The sequence below is a fragment of the Oryx dammah genome, unplaced genomic scaffold (assembly GCF_014754425.2).
Source record: "Oryx dammah isolate SB20612 unplaced genomic scaffold, SCBI_Odam_1.1 HiC_scaffold_1, whole genome shotgun sequence".
NCBI classification, from domain to species: Eukaryota; Metazoa; Chordata; class Mammalia; order Artiodactyla; family Bovidae; genus Oryx; species Oryx dammah.
Genome location: NW_024070185.1, coordinates 53,116,173 through 53,133,618, shown reverse-complemented (window position 1 = coordinate 53,133,618; position 17,446 = coordinate 53,116,173). Strand labels below are relative to the sequence as shown.

General features: G+C 39.9%; 1 protein-coding gene across 1 annotated transcript in view; it reads left to right on the top strand.

Annotated features, from left to right (window-relative positions):
- The window catches only part of GNAQ (G protein subunit alpha q), a 321,449-nt gene that overhangs the window by 98,498 nt on the left and 205,505 nt on the right, over window positions 1-17,446 (top strand). The window contains exon 2 of the mRNA XM_040257650.1: window positions 8,108-8,292. Within this exon, the coding sequence (XP_040113584.1) occupies window positions 8,108-8,292 (185 nt within the window). The remainder of the gene's footprint in view (window positions 1-8,107; window positions 8,293-17,446) is intronic.

Below are 17,446 nucleotides of genomic sequence, written 5' to 3'. Positions count from 1 at the left end.
CATTTTGACCCAGTGTTATTAAATCACTTTTATCTCAGTGCTATTAAGTCTTTGCAGGTGTGGGTTGATGATGTGCTTGTGGGTAGAAAATTCCTCCTTAAAATTTCTGGTTCTGCTTTATCCAAGTTTATGTGGAAGTAGCCCAAGTTCAGCTTTGGTGGTGCTGAGATTCCATATTTTAGACTCTTGGCCTAAACCAATGGACCTTAAGTGCAGATACTTGGATTACAATTGAGCTCCATGAGACTTGGGTTTGTTCTTAGCAGCTCTTTATCTGGGTGCTGGCCAATCAAGAGGGCAGGGCAGGGGCATTTGGCCTGAGCTTTCACATTAATTAAAGGCTTTAGATGTAGACCTCTGATGGTTTGACAATATCTCCAAATACAGTCATGAAAGGCACTGGAAGGATAAAACGGATATATTCACTGTACAACTTTAAATACCACAGTCTTTAGAGCTCTGTTTTGGCATTTCTTCTTTTTCCTGGGAGCCTAAAAAAAGTGGCAGTGGTGTGGGTCTCACTGAGCCTATAAGAGGCCCTGAGAAGGCCTGTTTTCTGACTTGTAGAATAAAAGAAACGAGCCCTTGCAGCTCCTGCACGTGCAGTGGTCAGTGATTGTTTTCCAGGGGAAACGGGGCACAGCGTGTTCTTCGGACAGTGACGTTGTAACTGACGTTTTTAGGATACTGATCAATTCTTGTATATATGTGGATTGTGCTTCATAGCCCTTTTGATAAAATGTAGCCCAGGAAGCCAACTTCCATGGGAAAGAAGGAACCATTGAGTCCTTGATTGCTTTCAACTACCAGTGACAATTCATGAAACCATTAAGAAGGTAATATGTTATTGGATTTAGAACTGTCAGGGTATGGGATAAGAAAAACTGTCTTCTAAACAATAAGGCTCTATTGGAAAGCACAGGGAGCTATGTTCAGTATCCTGTGATGAACCATAATGGAAAAGAATATGAAAAAGAATGTGTTTATACATACACACATACATAACTAAATCACTTTGCTGTGCAGTAGACATTAACACATTATATGTCAGCTATACTTTAGTATAACTAAAGTGTACTCTTGCCTGGAAAATCCCATGGACAGAGGAGCCTGGTAGACTGCAGTCCATGGGGTCACTTAGAGTTGGACACGACTGAGCGGCTTCACTTTCACTTTTCACTCTCATGCATCGGAGAAGGAAATGGCAACCCACTCCAGTGTTCTTGCTTGGAGAATCCCAGGGACGGAGGAGCCTGGTGGGCTGCCGTCCTTGGGGTCGAACAGAGTCGGACACGACTGAAGTGACTTAGCAGCAGCAGCAGCAGCATACTTTAGTAAAGGCTTCCCCAGTAGTTCAGTGGTAAGGAATATGCCTGCCAATGCAAGAGATAGGGGTTTGATCCCTGGGTCTCGAAGATCACCTGCGGACAAAGAAGGGCATGGCAACCCACTTCACTATTCTTGCCTAGGAAATCCCATGGACAGAGGAGCCTGGCAGGCTATAGTTCATGGGGTCCCAAAAGATTCAAATACGACCTAGAGACCAAATAGTAAGGCATATTAATACTTCAGTAAAATAAATTTTAAAAGATTATGCTGAGCAAGAACCCCAAAGAAAGAAAAACTGGCCTGCTTTTAGAATTGGATGGAACTGATTGCAGACTGCATCTTGAGAATGGGCAGAGTAGTCAGTGTAAAAGTATAGAGGTTTAGTATGAGTAGGATGCATAGAGTAAATATGGATTTGTGGCAGAAGCTGTATATAGGAATACTCTTGTGTTGAAAAGATCTTGGCAAAGCCTAAAGTATCACATTGTGTGTGTGAGAGAGTCTGTACATCAAACATGCTGTATTCTAATACCTTACAAAGTGATGCAGTCCACAGTAGGATATTAAATTTATATATTATGTTTGTCCTGATGTGGAAAGACATGTGAAATGAAATGGGATTGCTCTCTGTGCCTTATCCTGATCCAGTGGGTAGGGAAGAAAAACAATATCCCTCAAAACCAATTGTACTTGCTAGATGAAGTGGCCAGCATAATTCTTTTTTTTTTTTCTTGAAACACACCGTGCAGCTTGTGGGATCTTCATTCCCTGACCAGGGATTGAAACGTGTCCCCTGCATTGGAAGTGCAAAGTCTTAACCACTGGACTGCCAGGGAAGTCCATAGCATGATTCTTAAATGGTCTTATTTCTGGGTATTTTTATGGGCTGAGATAAGAAAAGGCATACTACTTGACGAAAGGTGCAAATAACTTTTGGTGAAAAATTTCAGCCACATTTATAGAGATTAATGAAGATGAAAAGCAAAATTTTTCTAGACTCACATCCTTCCTTGTATATCTTGATATACTTGTTATTATATAATATGATTGGAGATATATTCAAATTAGCAAAGGTGGAGCTCCTACCCCCCAGATTTAATGTAAGGGCTCCTTGCTAGATTTTATTTCATCAGTGGCTTTGGAAACAGTAGGTTTGTATTTCCTGAGGTAGGTCAAAAGTTGCTTATGCTCAGTGCTGTGAAAAGAGATTAGCCGGCACCGGATTCACAGACCAACCTACTAGTAGAAGTGTGCTTCGTTCATTCAGAGATAAAGAATTGTGAAGGCTCTCATTATGCTTTCCGTGTGGCCTTAGGAAACAAAGTCATTTTTATAATCTGGAACAGCTGGGTGTTTTGGTTTGTTTGTTTGTTTGTTTGTAAACAGATTCTAGAAATTCTAATCAAGAGTAGATTTTTTAAATGTCCATTTCAAACCCCCAGAATATTGTATAAGTTTATGAAAATAGGAGAAAAACATGAAACTTGGTTTACACATTTGTGAAGAATAGTTCATTCATCTCCCATGGTAGAACTCTTCCTGGAACAAAGAAGCTGAGTTTTTTGCTTGGTTGATGTTTTATTCCATAGTACAGAATAATACTTTATTTGACTCCTTTTATCGTTGTACCTGTAGCATTTGCGTTACACAGATTTCCTCTTAAGTGAAGCGTTGTATTCGCTTTTAATTTGCAGCAGTTATACAATAGCATCAAAGCGTGCTGCTGCTGCTGCTAAGTTGCTTCAGTCATGTCCGACTCTGTGCAGCCCCATAGATGGCAGCCCATCAGGCTCCCCCATCCCTGGGATTCTCCAGGCAAGAACACTGAAGTGGGTTGCCATTTCCTTCTCCAGTGCATGAAAATGAAAAGTGAAAGTGAAGTCGCTCAGTTGTGTCTGACCCTTAGCGACCCCATGGACTACAGCCTACCAGGCTCCTCCATCCATGGGATTTTCCAGGCAAGAGTACTGGAGTGGGTTGCCATTGCCTTCTCCGATCAAAGCGTGAGTGAGTGTTAAATTTGTATGTGAAATTTACCTGGGAGGGATGGCCAGTCTTGGAAGATGACACCAAGATTCAAAATACTATTAATTGAAGTAATATTTGGAAATTCAGAATTTGGTTAGATGGATGAAAGTTGAATGTAGTCAAGACCAAGTGGAGACATTTTTGGACTACAGGCAGTAGAAGTTAATTATCTTGGATTTGCACAGCCATGATTGTGAAAGTATCGCCAAACCCAGGCTGGGCAAGTGCAGGCTGGGCTTGAGCCCTTGTGCTGGCATTTACCAGCCTTGTCATCTTTGCTCGGATGCTTCACCTCTCCAAGGCCTTTTCTTTTCCATGGAATGAGGGAAAAGTCATCTATCTCAGAGTTTTGAGAGGATAGTGTCAGTGTATTTCACAGTGGCAGAATATAAAAGGTTGAACACGGATTTATTCTTTACATTTTTTTTAATTGGAATATAATTGCTTTACAATATTGTATTAGTTTTTGCTGTACAGTGAAGTGAGTGGGCTGTTAAATATATGTATACATATATACTTCCTCTTTCTTGAACCTCCCTGACCCCCATCCCACCTCTCTAGGTCATCACAGAGCACCAAGCTGAACTCCCTATGCTGTACAGCAGCTTCCCACTAGCTAGCTATTTACACGTGATATTGTCTCTATGTCAGTGCTGCTCTCCCAATTCATTTCACCCTCCCCCTCCCCCTCTGTGTCCACATGCCTTGAACACAAATTTCTTTAGTTTCCTTTACAAGAGACAGGATATTCAAGGGGTGGAGCCCACCATTTGCCTTGTCTGATTACAGATTAATCTTGAAGTATGTGTTGCTGGGGGGCAGGTGGGCTCAAGTGTACATGCTCTGGGGGACAAGTACTAGATTTATTAACACTTTGAAGATGAGTTGGGATTCTAGTTTGGGCGCTATCATCATGATTGGCTTCCAGAAGAGTGTTAAAAGAGTGAATTAGTGACTAGAAAAAAGGAAGTACTTTGTAAACAAGAGAGCAACTTATAAATAAGACTTATAGAGAAAGGGCAGAAGAAGAAAAGGCACTCCCCCCCTTCCCTTGCCTTCTTATTCGTTCATTTATTAAGCTGCCCCTGCTCTCCATTGGGTATTTACATCTGTCAGGGTCTCAGTAGGAAACAAATGGTCCACTCCAGCTAGGTGACTGAGCAGAATTTTGTTCAGGGACTGTTTACAAGGTATTAATCCAGTGTAGGCAACCAGTAAGAGCTAATGAGTGCAGTAACCAGGGGCCAGCAAGGCAAGGGAGCAGGTACAGGAACCCAGAGAGGGCCACCTGCCAGGAGCTGTAGACTCTTGAAGGGGACACAGCGTATCTGTGGGGCCCTTGCAGGAAGCAGACTGGGGAAATAGATACCCCTTTCTCATCCTCCTGCTCTGTGTTCTCTTCCTGGTGTCTCCTATGGATTAAACCCAAGGAGACTGAAGCCAAGAGAGCTGTTGATGTGAAATCCTTCCCAGCCAGCCTCCTGGGGCACAAAGCAAGATGATATAATGGAGAGAGAGCATCCCGGGCTATGTCCGGGGCAACAGGAAAAAATCTTAACTTTGGAGTTAGGTTTTGGATTCTTTTTTCCTTTCCTCGTTCCCCATTCCATTCATTCATGGGTCCTGTGTTCCACCTGTATTTGGAGTCTTCATTAGTGTGATGCCCCGGAGCTTAGTGTACATCCCAAGAGCGGCCAGGTGTTGACTGCTCTTGCCCAACATGACTTAATTGAAACAAGCCAGCATGGTTTAGATGTCTTCTCTTTACTTTCTTGATTTTATTTGGGTGTGGGGGGAGTATGTAAAAGCCTTCAGCGAGGAGAAGTGGCCTCTTGCTTGACTCTCTTTCCTTTTCTTTTCATGTCATTCAGTTCAGTTCAGTTCAGTCGCTCAGTCGTGTCCGACTCCTTGTGACCCCATGAATTGCAGCACGCCAGGCCTCCCTCTCCATCACCAACTCCCGGAGTTCACTCAAACTCATGTCCATCGAGTCGGTGATGCCATCCAGCCATCTCATCCTCTGTTGTCCCCTTTTCCTCCTGACCCCAACCCTCCCAGCATCAGAGTCTTTTCTAGTGAGTCAGTTCTTTGCATGAGGTGGCCAAAGTATTGGAGTTTCAGCTTCAGCATCAGTCCTTCCAAAGAACACCCAGGGCTGATCTCCTTTAGAATGGACTTGTTGGATCTCCTTGCAGTCCAAGGGACTCCCAAGAGTCTTCTCCAACACCACAGTTCAAAAGCATCAGTTCTTCGGTGCTCAGCCTTCTTCACAGTCCAAATCTCACATCCATACCTGACCACTGGAAAAATCATAGCCTTGATTAGACGGACCTTTGTTGGCAAAGTAATGTCTCTGCTTTTGCATATGCTATCTAGGTTGGTCATAACTTTTCTTCCAAGGAGTAAGAGTCTTTTAATTTCATAGCTGCAGTCACCATCTGCAGTGATTTTGGAGCCCTCCCAAAATAAAGTCTGACTCTGTTTCTACTGTTTCCCCATCTATTTCCCATGAAGTGATGGGACCAGATGCCATGATCTTCGTTTTCTGAATGTTGAGCTTTAAGCCAACTTTTTCACTCTCCTCTTTCACTTTCATCAAGAGGCTTTTGAGTTCCTCTTCACTTTCTGCCATAAGGGTGGTGTCATCTGCATATCTGAGGTTATTGATATTTCTCCCGGCAGTCTTGATTCCAGCTTGTGCTTCTTCCAGCCCAGCATTTCTCATGATATACTCTGCATATGAGTTAAATAAGCAGGGTAACAATAGACAGGCTTGACGTATTCCTTTTCCTATTTGGAACCAGTCTGTTGTTCCATGTCCAGTTCTAACTGTTGTTTCCTGACTTGCATATAGGTTTCTCAAGAGGCAGGTCAGGTAACCTCACATATTAAGGTTTCTTTCTGGTTTTGGTGTGGAAAAAACTGGCAGAGGTTCTGATTTGATGATTATGTCTCTAGTTGGGCCCTCAGAGCAAGGATAAGGATAAGGATAATAAGCAGAGAAGCAATTTGGATCTTTTTCTTCCATACTTTGAATTGCTCAGAAAAGTAAAGATACTGGTTTCTTCGTATAAATTGTTGATTGCTAATGAGAAACAATTTCCTAGCTTTATTTCCATTAGGGATACTTCTCTTTAGATATTGCACCCCCACCGTCCCCACCCCTGTATTCATGGATGGAATTATATGCTCATTTTTAACTCCTTGCATTAATCTTGTTAAAATGTGTTGATTGCATTCATATTGCAGTGTTAACTTTATGCTTCAAGGAATTCTGAATCACTTTATTAAAACCATATGAAAATGATAAAGGAAATGTTAACTTTATATTTCAAGAAATTCCAGATCACTTTATTAAAGGTCATATGAAAAGGATAAAGAATTGGTGACCACAGGACTGTGGGGCTAGAAATCATCTTTGTAATTATGTGAGGCTTCTGCATTTACCAAGACATCTGTAGTCATTTAAGAGTGCTTCTATGAAAACCGTAATACTTATTTGAATTTTTCATGATTGTTTATAAAGATAGTAATGAAATCCAGCCACCAGAAAAACCAAACAAAATTAGGACAGATGTCGTATTCCTAGTTTTCAGTTCTCCTTTTCCGCCTTTTTTTTTTTTTTTTTTTTAATGTCTTGTTGATAGGAAATGGCAGCAAGGGTGCTGCAGTCATCCTGAGTATTATTATTATATTCTGCTATGCTTACTATCCTAAAAACTTTTATTTTTTCCCCCACATCGTTAGGGGAGGACATTTATTATTTTGAAAATTTCAAGGAGATTTGAAAGTGAGAGAGAGATATTCAGAAATGAAGTTGCACACCCTCCAAAACAACTTACGTTTTAAAAAATGAAGTTTTTAGATTTATAGTTTCGGATTCACCATAGAAGAAATATGTTGTCATTCAGTGAAATGATCTCATCTTTCTGTCTTTCCTCCTCCCCAGTGGGCATTTGTAGCTTTGTTATGGATTCTCTGCAGGCTCATGGTCACCAAAAAGGAATACTGAAGAAGGGGAAAATGAGAACACAGAAGAAAGAAAATCAGTAATAGTGAATTTCTGTGTCATAGTTAAGAGTGGGCAGAAAGAAGGAAAGTTCCTGTGTCTTTCCTGAATTGAGTGATTCCTTGACACAACTCAGCCAACCGAACCCCCTGAAAATAAATACAGTTGCTACTTGATATCCTGAAGTATCTGGACTCTTACCTGGATACCATGCTCTCCATATACCCCATTTTAAAGTAAGAGAAAGTGTCTAGAAATTTTCCGGCGTGTTGTCTTACTGATGTCTGAACAGCATTTGTATAAGTGCATTGTCATCTCCAGATCCAGATCCTGGCTAAACATCCTGGTCTGCTGGAAGCGTTTCAGGCATGCTGCAGGGAAGAGAGCTTTATCAAGTGTTTATTCTGTTCAAACCATGCTGCTTTCATTGTGTTTCTTATAAGATACATGGTTACAAATCACTATCAAAATTCCATGCTGAGTGGCTTCCGAAAAGGTGACAGTTGTTTGTTTATTTTTTTAAAGTCTGCCTCTGAGCTGGAGTCTCACTCCTCTCATCTTGCTGAGTGCTCACCCTCGGTGGCACTTCCCCCTCTGGTGATGCTGCTCTCCTTTGAGGCTCCTCTCAGCAGGCCCTCAGGATGCCACATCCAAGGCCTGTGTTCCTATTAATAGTGTAGTTGTCTGGAAGACTGTGCGAAGGTCTCATGGTCTGATGAGCTGCTGTCGTTTCTCTTGCAGGGACAGGAGAGAGTGGCAAGAGTACATTTATCAAGCAGATGAGAATCATCCATGGGTCGGGCTACTCTGATGAAGACAAAAGGGGCTTCACCAAGCTGGTGTATCAGAACATCTTCACAGCCATGCAGGCTATGATCCGAGCCATGGACACGCTCAAGATCCCCTACAAGTACGAGCACAATAAGGTAGGCGTGGCTCCTCCTGAGGACGGCTGGCTAGGCCATCCCAGGGCGAATGGTCTCTTCACATGTCTGGGATGCACGTTGTCTTTTTTAAATGGGCATTTTCCATCTCATCCTAAAATGGGGTTTTTAATAGCTCAGCACAGTTGTTTATAAATGTTTTTTCTTCCTTAAGTCTTTATAAAGTCACAGCTATAAAAGATTGGAGTTGTATTCTTAGTGATATCAGTGAAGGACATGTCTGGATATTTGACAGTAGGTGTATGATTGTTTAAAATGTGGGGGCGCATGTTACGTTAAGAGAGTTTTACCAGTTCAAGACAAACTGACCTGAGTGAGGGGATTCACATGAGAAGTGGTGGCCTTGCCTCAGCCTCCCACTCTTTGTGCTTCCTTGAACAAAGAACAAAAACAGCTTCAGACCATTCTGTCCAGTTTAATTTTGGATTTCGTGACTTCCTTTCAGTAGTACCACAGGCTTAATTTTATTTCAAAATAAGCCCATCTGTCACTTCCAGTAACCTTTCAAACACGTTTCCCTGCAGTTATGTGAAAATAATGGAACTTCTAAAACCACTTGAGAAAGGGTTAGGGGAAAAAAAATCTAAAATTTTAGCTTTTTAAAAACCAAGCAAACTTTCCCAATATTCGGCATTATTTTTTAACTGAAATAGAAAGCCAGAATTTTTTCTTCAGGTGAAAACAAATGCTGTCATTGCTTACCCTCCAAATATTATAACTACGTGATCTCTAACAAGTTTGGAGCATCTGAGGGTGTCCTCGGGTTTGAGTTTATACTGGGAGTTTATGAGGGAAGCAGAATTGTAGAAACGTCTTCGCTTCCTGTTATCAATCAGAATGTCTAAGGGTGGATGCAGTCTTCATTCCTTACAACATGTAGGTGCTGATCTTGTAAGTTGGTAAAACCTTAACCTTTTGTTGACAAAACACTGCATTTGTACCTGCAGTTATTTGAGGACCTTCAATCAAAGCATTCATTTTCACTTTCTTAGTACTCTTGATAGTCTGCTCTTGAGGATATTTTCATATACCAGGATCAATGGGTACTAACAAGAAGTCTGCATGCCCAGTATGACTCATAAGCTGAGATGTAACTCACAAAACATGAATCATAGGTAAAATAAAGCAGTTCTCTGTACCTCCACTTCTTTTACTATTTAGAAGCTTCTAAATATACAGATCATTTTCAAATCAGGCATTTCTTTTTTGGAGGTGGTTCCTTAAAATGAACTGGCTGTTTCTTATCTAATTGATACCTTCACACTTCATTTTCCGATGGCAGCAAGAGTCTCTCCACAAATAACAGCCAGACCTTCCACAAATAGTCCTCCCAGCTTCTCCTCTCAAGAATAGAAAGATCTGAGTAGGTTCATGGAAATATGGTACCTGAATCACAGGAAGCTATCTGGATATGGAAGCAGTCTGAATTTAAAAGGATCAGGAATTTTCCCCCTCAGAAATCTCAGTGTAGTGAGTTTCTGAAATAGGTGGTATGCTTGTTTTGTTGCGGTTATGAGTATTCTGTTGAAGAAATTTTTTTTTTTTAAATGCCGATGACTACAGTTGGTTGATAATATGATCTGATGAATTCTGGTTATCACATGTGTTATGTAATTGATGTGTGTATATGTCTTAGCAATACATATATATACACATACATAATGCCAGTCCCTGGTGACTCAGAGGTTAAAGCGTCTGCCTCCAATGCGGGAGACCCGGGTTCGATCCCTAGGTCGGGAAGATCCCCTGGTGAAGGAAATGGTAACCCACTACAGTATTCTTGCCTGGAGAATCCCATGGACGGAGAAGCCTGGTAGGCTACAGTCCATGGGGTCTCAAAGAGTCGGACACGACTGAGCAACTTCACTTTCTTTATTTCTTTCTACACATTAAAGTACAACACCAACTCCTTAATTATACCTGTAAACCATTTTTCTTGGTGCTCCAGAAGACTCCTTCAGGATCTTGCCTTGATGTTAGATTTTCACATGAAGACATTGTACAGTCATATAGACGTAGAAGATGACATGAAATTGATGCCTTAATCATGGAACACATAGAAGAATGCTCAGTGTATGTTATTTGAGCTCTTTGTATCACTTCTAGTTAAGCAGGCTTTACTGTGTTGGATACCATTCAGTTAAAAATCAACATCATAAAACATTACTGTAATAATACAAGTTTTTTTCAGAGATCATAATTAGCCTATGAAATCTTCCCATGTCTCTTGGTTACTTAACATACTACCTAATACAGTGATATTAGAGTGTGCTGACCCCTGAATTCCTTAAAATGTTTAATTCCTTTCAGTTCATAACAAAAATCGCTCTCACATTTGCTCCATTTCTCTACAACACACGTGAGTTTTAAAGTTTCACCCCTTACTTCCTCCATTAACTTCCCAAGCTCCGCCTCCTCCTTGCCTTTGTTAAAGCTTATTAAGGAAATAATGTTGTCTGTCTCCTTGCTTTTCCACCCAGCTGCCGCTTCCTCCCGGAGTTCTTCTCTTCTCCCTATGCAGCACTAAGTGATCCCACCCCCTTTAGCAGACCCTACAGTGGAGCATTGATAATTGCCTACCTTGAGTTAGTTACGATGATTTGGGTATTAATCTTATCTTCCTGACTAGCTTCTAGGCTCTTTGAAAGTAAATCTTGGCATTCTTGGCAAGTTCTGTCTTGGCATTCTTCATTGACCCTGTCATAGTATCTTGTACACAGTAGTGTTCATAAAAATACTTGCTTTATGAGTAAGTAAATCATTTGTAAGCATAAACAACTGAAAGCTGCCTCTTCTGCCCTGAACACCACCCCCCCGCCACCGCCACCCCGCCACCGCCACCCCATTGTTGAAGTGATTATTCAGATCAGTAGATAGCTGTTGATACATAAGGGAATAAATGCAGTGGGCTGCCAGGGAAGCAGAGAGGGTCAACCAGGGCTAGGCAGAAGCAGTCCAGAAAGACACAAGGGCAGAGCTGAGGGAGAGGCAATTTGGAGAGGAGGAAAGGCTGGAGTAAATGGTCAGAGAAAGGGATGTGTATGCAATGTGTAAACTGGCCAGTTTAACTTGAACAGAATTCCTATAGAAGATAACTGGAGAAATAAGAACAAAATAAACAAAAGGCTTAAAATGTGCTTCTGAAAGGTTTTGAATCCAGGCTGAGAAGTTTGAAACGCAACTGTGCTAACCACTATACCACCGACACCTTGGCCAGGCTAAGAAGTTTGAATTTTATTTTCTTCTATTTATGATACCTACTTAATAATAATAATAATTTGTGTTTTGGTTAGAATTTTCTACAAAAGTTTCTGGTTATAGTGTGCTCTAATATTTTGTAAATATTTTAAAGGTGAGTGTGCATTTTACTAGCAATTACTTGGAGGCCACGCCTTGTGATTTGTATTATTTTGTGACCCTAAAGGTATAAAATACATAACTGATTGATTTATTAAAAACCTGCTTTGTATCTACTGCCTCATTGGCCATAGTCTATGGCAGCAGCATAAATAAAAATAAACATTTTCCAATATTGTCCAGCCTAATTTTGTTCTTGCTTCTGAGTTCATATATTTTATAAAGCAAAATGCAGCTTACAAATGATGTAGCCCATTCTTAACTGAGAAATTGTTCACTGTTTTTTTTTTTTACTGTGAAATTGGTCTAGTCTATGGGACTATTGTGCCAAAATATTAGAATTTGTTTTGCTCCTGTGTGTTGCTTCACTGAATTGAGAGTCTTATTGGTTAGCTAGGGGCTGGCACAGTGGTCAGAGGGAGTCCAGGCCACAACCTCTGCCCAAGTGATGGCGTGACATTGCATGTCTCTTCACAGCCCTTGCTCAGTGCTCCAGGGATCTTCAGTTCCTGGGGAGCTTGTAATAAATTGAAAACTTTTACCAAAAATAGATTAATTCTTCCCTGGTTGTGTTTCCACTATCCTGTTCTTGGACGTTTTTTGCCAAACAAGTAATATTTATAGGTGAGCCGGTTGGACTCAGCCCAAGTAAGAGAGCATGTTTGAGGACTTCTGAATACTTTGAACTTGAGTTTATTTATTTCTAAATATTAGTTTGCCTTTTCCTTAAACACAAGTGTTAATAGTTAACGCTGAAAGGGATTAACTATTTATTGCTTAGTCAAATCAAAAGATCCAGTTAAGACTCCACTAAATGCAAGGCATTCAACAGTGAAATAGATTACTCTGTCATTTCTTACTTTCCAAAAGAAAGGATGTTTTCATCCCTGTTATTTTATGCTTTCCTATTTTATACTGGCGTGCTCTTCTAATTATTCTTTAGTTGAGCCTTGAAATCAGCTCAATAAAATTTCTTTGTTAACGTGGCTAGATGTGTCTTGAGTTACAGCTGAAGGAGGTAGATCACAAGGTTTTGAACTCTTGATTTGTATGTGCTTACTGTGTGTCCCTGGCAATTGGCATTCTTGCTGCTTTGCCTGTTGTTGTTGTTTCACATGCATGTGTGTTATTTTCTTAGTTGACTGCAGATTACCTTACAATGAGGAAGCGTCTTGTTGTCTCCCATACAGCATGCCAGGAATGTTATAGGAGCTTTTGTACCCTGAACAAATTACTCTGGCTAGTGGGTCCTGGTATCCCTTTACTGTTGGCTTATGATTTCTGTGAAATTCAGGTATTCTTACAGGAGTTTTAAAGTATTGGCAGGCCTTTGCTCATGTTGCCAATCCCAGAAGAGAAGAGAATCTGATGAGTCTTCATGCAGTGAACTCAAGATAGTTATGAGTAGAACTCAGCCATGTGCTTAGGTTGGGTCCTCTTCTGTTTTAGTTTCTGCTGTTAGACTCAAAAGTCCTGATGACCAGGGCTCTCTTGGCACCGAGGCTGCAGCCGCCTTTGACCAGCCAGACAGAAGGTTTCCAGGGTGGAGAGGTTGAGGGGGCATGTTACTGTAGTACCTCTTGTCCTCCCAGAACCTAAGAAAGGACATGTCATAGGGAAAGTACCCTTAGTTAAACACATTTACAGCTTTCTAAATTTTCTCTAATCCCTGAAAAATCTAAGCTTCCAGAAGCTATTTTTTAAAAGAAAAATGTAGCCAAGATTCTGGAAGATTTGCCAACTTATTTCTGCCTGCCTTTGATCAGTTGAACAAGAAATTACTGTACTACATTTTTCAACATGGGGGAATTTTCTAAGAGACTGATTTCAATTTAATATTTGTCATCTCTATGATAAGAACATGATAAAGGCAGACCTTAATCAGTATATTTTGGTATCTGTCCCTCTGAAGAGTTGTCAGTCAGTGTTCTCTGCTTGCAAGCAACAGAAGCCAACACCAGCATTTAATTAATTTAAGTAGAAAAAGAATTGATGGGCCTATGAGGTCACTCAGAGAATTGAAAAGAAGCAAAAGGACCAACTCCTGGAAACCGGGACAGGTCTGCAGAACTCATCAGGAGAAGCATGAACTCTGACCATTTTCAGTCTGTCACCCCAGTCAGGATTCAAATTCCTGGGAAAACTTGCTGGATTCATCCAGCCTGGCTTCTGTGCTAGCTGTCTGGAGTAGGCTGGGCAATTTGATTGACAGTCCCTGGGGGAAATCTGGGTACAGTTAGTAGAAGAGGAATGATGCTGGCACAAATCACAATTAACCACTGCAAAATTGTGCCACCAATTTAAAAAATAAAATGACACATGGACTCTCCATCAGTGCAGGCCCTCCAGTTGCGCTCCGCATGCCTGTTGTAGGATGTGGGGGAAGTTGAGGAGTTAGCGACATAGCAGCAATTATAAGTGAAGTGAGTAACTGAGCTTGGGCCCATACACTGAATAACTGAATAACCTTGGGATTGTCACATTTCCTCCCCACATATGAATTTCTTTACTCTCTAAGCCTGAATGTCCTCATCTGTTTGATGTACAGATGATAATAGGATTATTTGAAGGGCTAAATAGATAATCTATGTGAGTTTGTCAATTATTATAAGATGAATTTGTTATCATGGAGAGAATAAATGCTACTCATCTTCCATCTTTATTAAGAATAAAACAAACTGAAAATAATTTAAACAGTATAACCAGATTTAGGAGGTATCTAAGGAAAACTTTCCTCAGAGTGACAGTCATTGAAATGGGATACCAAGGGAGGTACAAAAATCTCCTTATCTGGATGTGTTCAAAAATAGAATGTATTTTTAACATGTGAAATACTTTAAGGCAATTTTGCTGAAATAAGACCAGGGATGGACTAGACAACCTCTCAAATGCTTTCCAACACAATTTTTTTTTTCCATGCCGATTCTCTGATTCCAGAACTTTAGCAAAGAGATGAAATGTTGTTAAAGTTACTTTATTATAATTTAAAGCTCCTACCTTTTTTGGACAAGGTCCATTCCAGAGTACTATGAAAATTTAAGGGAACAAAAAAAGACAATTACAAACAGATTTGTTTTGACAGTGGTCTGTAGTGAAATGGAGATTTTTCTTTCTTTGAATCTCAGTCCTCTGCTGCTGCTAAGTCTCTTCAGTCGTGTCTGACTCTGTGCGACCCAATAGACGGCAGCCCATCAGGCTCCCCTGTCCCTGGGATTCTCCAGGCAAGGATACTGGAGTGGGTTGCCATTTCCTTCTCCATTGCATGCATGCTAAGTCACTTCAGTTGTGTCCGACTCTGTGTGACCCTAATGGACAGCAGCCCACCAGGCTCCTCTGTCCACAGGATTCTCTAGACAAGAATACTGGAGTGGGTCACCATTTCCTTCTCCACTCAGTCCCATAAGTGATTATAATACTTATATCTATGTAAGTTTTTTTAAAACAGTGTTCAAAGTTCAAAATCAGATGCAAGTTTTGTGGGTATTAGTAGTGATAGTTATTTTAATTGGGTCGTTGGCTACTGGCCACCAAAGACAGCCTGTAATTTTTCACAGGGCAACTTTCAACTCCTGCATCTACAAATTTTTGAGTTTTCTTTCTAATAAAGAGTGTAAAGGAATCTAGAGACTTTTCATGGCCAACTTGATCTGTCAACCACATTTTTTTTCTGAGGCTTGCTTACCACTTTTTCATTTCTCTCTAAGCACTCATGTTGGGGAGTTGATCAACATGGATTCTCTACTACCTTTATCTGCTTTCAAAATCCCTTTGTATACCTTCACTTTTAATATCTTGCAAATATGTCCTAGCTGAATTTTTCCCTCACTCTGTCCTTGTTCTACTGTAGTTCTTTATTCATTTTACACCCATGGCAGTCATAAAAATAGAAAATGAATATGAGATTTTGCAATCCCCCTTCCTTGGCCAAAATTAATCTGTAATCCCAAGGCATACCATATCATTTATGCAGGATGAGTTATCTTGAGCTCATGTTCATCAGAGGAGAACTCTGAAGCAAAGAAAGACTTGAGCAATAGACTGAGGCTGATTACTTTTCTTATTTTGGCAATTTTTGTGTACAGAAAAGTGCACACATCATTCGTGTTGTCCATGTATTTTTTCTCATATGAACACATTTGCATACAGATCTGTTCATCCAGATTAACATGACCAGAAATTCAGAAGCCTCCTCAGGCTTTCTTCAAAATAGGCCCAACCACCAAGGGGGACCACCATCCTGCCTTCTAATAACATAGATTAGTTCTGTTAGTTTTTGAACTTTATATGAATAGAAGCATACAGTATAGACTCCTTTGTGTCTGGTTTATTTAATCCAACATTACATTTGTGGAATTCTCATTGGTGTTTAATAGCAATGCCCCATAGAACTTTATGAAGGTGGTTTATGTCTGTGCTGTACAATATGGTAGCTGTTAGCCACATGTGACTTTTGAGCCCATGAAACGTGGCCAGTGTGAATTAGGTACTAAATTTTTACTTCACTTAATCTTTTAAGTTGATTTTTACACGTGACTAATGGCTACTGTATCAGATAGTACAGTTGTATAATATTCCATTTTATGAATATACTACAGTTGCTTACATCCTATCATAGAAATTTGTTGGAGTTTCTTGCTATTATAAATAATGCCATTATAAACGTTCCTGTACCTGTCTTTTGGTGAACATCAGCATGTATTTCTTATCTGTGGGAGTTCTATTTGCCCTGTATGCTTGACAACACTTGGTATTACTATTCTGGTGACTGGATAGTGCTGTCACATTGTTGTATTTCTTTGATAAGGAGACATGTTGAGCAACTCTTTTATATATTTATCAACCATTTGGTTATATTTTTAAAAATATTTTATACCTTTTTCTTTCCTATTGGATTGTCTGATTTCTTATTGTTTTGTAGGAATTCTCCACACATTAAGGAATCCCAGTTGAGTAAATGTATTTCAAATATTGTCACTACTTTGTGGCTTTTTATTTTCTTCATAGTTCTTTACATGAAAAGAAGTTCTTAACTGTAATATAGTCCAGTTTATTATATATATATTTTTTTACCCTTTTGACTTGTGTTTTTGTATCCTTTTGAAGTAATCTTTGCCTGTTTTAAGGTTGTGTAGATAATATGCAGATTTTTCTTCTAAATTCTTAGTTATTTTGCTTTCTACATTCGGATCTAAAAATCTATTTCAGATGGATTGTATTATATGGTCTGAGGTGGAGTTGGGGATCAGGTTTTATTTTTTCTCATATGGATATATAATTAATTCATTTATTGAAAAGAGCATCCTTTGGCCAGTGCAGTGCAGTGTCTGTCATCTTTTATTTTGTCATTCAACAAATATTTAGTAAAATTTCCTATGTGAAAATCAACATAAACCAATTTGGCTGTTTTTAAAAAGGAAAAAAGCAAGTGCTCTAAGGAACATTACTGACTTGTCCGAACACACGAAAGAACTCTGTTTAAGCACTCTCCCTCTAAATCCCTTTCAGCTGCTCAGACCTTGGATGTCTGGGGACTGACAGCCACCATATAAAATACATGTGGCATAGTTTAACACATTTTAGTAGGAAGTTGTGAATCTGGTCATTAGGCTGTTCTTAGTTAACTCCTGGCAAAGCATCATATAAATATTTTCCTTGTTCTTTTAAACCAAGTAATGCATGACTTTCCCCTTTAATTTTAAAACAATGCATCTATTTCCAATTAGAGAGTCAAAATCTATTTGTTGGAACCAAAAAAAGTGAATGCCTAATGGAGTTTGAA